The sequence below is a fragment of the Lycium ferocissimum genome, chromosome 8 (genome assembly GCF_029784015.1).
Source record: "Lycium ferocissimum isolate CSIRO_LF1 chromosome 8, AGI_CSIRO_Lferr_CH_V1, whole genome shotgun sequence".
Lineage (NCBI taxonomy): Eukaryota > Viridiplantae > Streptophyta > Magnoliopsida > Solanales > Solanaceae > Lycium > Lycium ferocissimum.
In genome coordinates, this window is record NC_081349.1 from 34,695,389 (window position 1) to 34,698,350 (window position 2,962).

General features: G+C 31.7%; 1 protein-coding gene across 1 annotated transcript in view; it reads left to right on the plus strand.

The window, feature by feature from the left end:
* LOC132066280 (major strawberry allergen Fra a 1-3-like) overlaps positions 1-2,256 on the plus strand; it is a 3,558-nt gene extending 1,302 nt beyond the window's left edge. The window contains exon 3 of the mRNA XM_059459624.1: positions 2,248-2,256. Within this exon, the coding sequence (XP_059315607.1) occupies positions 2,248-2,256 (9 nt within the window). The remainder of the gene's footprint in view (positions 1-2,247) is intronic.
* The last annotated feature ends 706 nt before the right edge of the window (positions 2,257-2,962 follow it).

Sequence of the window (2,962 nt, forward strand, 5' to 3'; positions counted from 1 at the left end):
TCACCATAAATGTTATCATCAACTGTAATTAGCTTAATTTTTTCTTCCTAAAATTATACAAACACATATGTGGCCAATAAATCAATTTGAAAAGCTTTATTGCACCGGCAAAAACCACCATGGCTGACCACTACTACTCTACCATCTCCTCTCCTTCAAATGGTGGCTGGCAGCGATCATCTCCCTCTCCCCTCATTCTATACACTTTCTATTGCTCTTCATCGTCCTCGCTGGAAAAGCAAACGCCGGTAATTAGAAAAACCATCAACTTCTATTATGAAGAAGAAGGGAGAAACTAAAAAAAAAAAAAAAGAAGGAAAAAAAGTACTCAAAATGAAAAGAGAAAAAAGTAAGAAAAATACTTTTAATAAAAGAAATCAGTCAAAAATAAAAATTTCAAGCTTTTTTTTGGTTCCTCACTCGCTTTAGGAGAGTGACTTACACTCATTATGCCAGGTGGCCGAAAAAGGGTGTATTGATATCAATTTGAAGTTGTTCAGGGGAGTTATAGGACCCCCGCAAAGTTTAGGTGTCGTATTGAAAAAAAGTGTCAACTTTCGGGGGGTTTTGATGTATTTTCTAGTAGAAAAATAAAAATTTTGTGCCATGCATGTACATGTCGCAACTAATTAGAGATTAAATTTACATTTCCTTTTATGTGGGTGTTCTTTTTTCTTTTATGGAGTGGTTTTAATCGCTTTCAGTGGCGGCTTTAGTCGCTAAAGAAAATATTACTATTATATATGGGACTTTAAAAGGGCTCCTCACAAAACTTTTCAAAAAATGTCAAACTTTTCAATTAATTACTTCTAAATCCTGATCTTATTTTTAAAATTTTGTTCTTATGATTTACTTTTTAAAAGTTATCAAACATTCTGTCTTATTTACTTGTTTTCTATCCGTATCCGGTACCCGCATTGGAGCTCGCCTAATCTGGATTCGCATCGCATAGGGACCAATCGGGAGAAGCGCTCCCTATCAAGGATTTTTTTTTGCTGCTCGAACCGGGCAGGACCCCCCGAGTAAGGGGAACATCCCCATCCACCGCACTTTATTTTCCCCCCCCGCTTTCTTATCGATCTTATCTATTCTGTAAAAATAGTCATTTTCGCTAGATATTCTTGTTTCTTGTTGCTCTTTGTTTTCTTCTTTTTCATTTGTTGCTTATTATAGATTTTTACATATAAGCATTTCTTTTACTTTATATTTGTATTATGAAATTTGAGAATTTCTGAAAAATCTTTTACTCATATGTAGGCATTTCTTTTACTTTATATTTATACTTTAATGAGCTCATATGTGTTCACCAAGATTAGAATAAAAATGATTATCAGATAGTTTTAAAAATTATTAAATGATGCCATATAATGTTGAAAGTGAAGACAATATTATCTGTCAAGATCGGGTTATCTTTAAAATCTCTTGTTTGGTTAACTAAAATTAATCTTTTAAAAACAAAATGAGTTTGAAGTAGGGCGGAATTAGAGTGTCACCTATTGATTTGATCGGATTCGGAAGCACTTTGGTTCAAATTCTGTATTTATCTTAAAAGTCCATTAAATATGTATAAATTATTAATTTAGAATTAAATAGCTTAAAAAATTGGGATTCGAAACTCATATATTCCAAATTATGGCTCCGCATTTAATTTGAAGTAAATAATTTCATCAAATTGAAAGTTAAGATATTAAAGGAGTGAAATGAAAGTTTTGTGTTTATATATTGAAAATATACTTATTTGAATTTTAATTATACAATATAAATTATATTTTTTTAATTAAAATATTACTTTTTATATCTGTAGTAAGCCTGGGTCTTGTGAAACTAGTAGCTTTTTAGAGTCGACACAAACGTGCTTCAGCTAACTTAGGCTCCCCTTTAGTAATTAATTTCTTCATTTCCTCTAGTTGGGTCTTAAATTTCGTACACCGCTCCTTTAAAAAATGCAACGGACCAGATTAATTTATTTAAAAATGTTTTTACCATGGTCAAGTATTCTCTCCCCTCTCCTTATTTATTTAGTTCAAAAAAATAAATCAATTTGGTCCGTTGGACTTTTTAGGGGACATATGTGTAAGAAATGTAAGGCCTAATGGGAGGAAATAGAGGGATTAACCACCGCAGGGGAGCCTCATATCCCCTATAGTCATCACGAATGACCTTGCATGACGGCTTTTGCAAATTGTTGTGTGTCACCACAGAGGATCTTTTGTAGTGTATAATTTTCTTTTCTTGTTTCCTCAACAGAAAAATTAAATTCAATTGCTTTATAAGCTGGTGGATTATCTTATGGATCATTAATTTTTGCATGGGACGTTGACGGTATTAAGGCCAATAATTTAGCACTTGTTGGCATGGTTTAATGTCATATTTGGATGTATATATAGTTACCAACTACATATTTGGATGTATAGTTACCAACTATGTCAAAGAAAACCTAATTATAAGTCTATAACAACCTTAGCATCATCACATTATTTTTTGATCTAACTTACACAAAATATTAGTTATGAGTTGCAAAAAATGCGAAATGTACTGTTGAAGTACATTGAGAGTGTAGAGAAGAGTGTTCTTTTTTTTTTTTTTCCCTCGAAAAAACCATGAGTATTTTGAGCTAATAATATTCCAATTGTTTATTGATAGTTTTAATTATTAGAGTATATTATCTGATCACTGGATACGATATGTAATTTTTCTTGAGAGGAAAGATGAACGAAGACTTATATCAAATTATATCGATTTTTGGTCAAGTTAGTATTAATGGGAACACGATAAACTCCCATATATAGTCCCATACACCAAAAGGATTTAAATGAGAAGGGCAAAAGACGAAAGCAAAAACAAAAAAAAAAATTGCTAGAGGACTGCAGATTAAATCATGACTAAAAGTAAAAAACAAAAGAGAGCACGATTTAGCATCTAAAAGTGAAATATATATAAAAAGACCATCATAAACGTACAA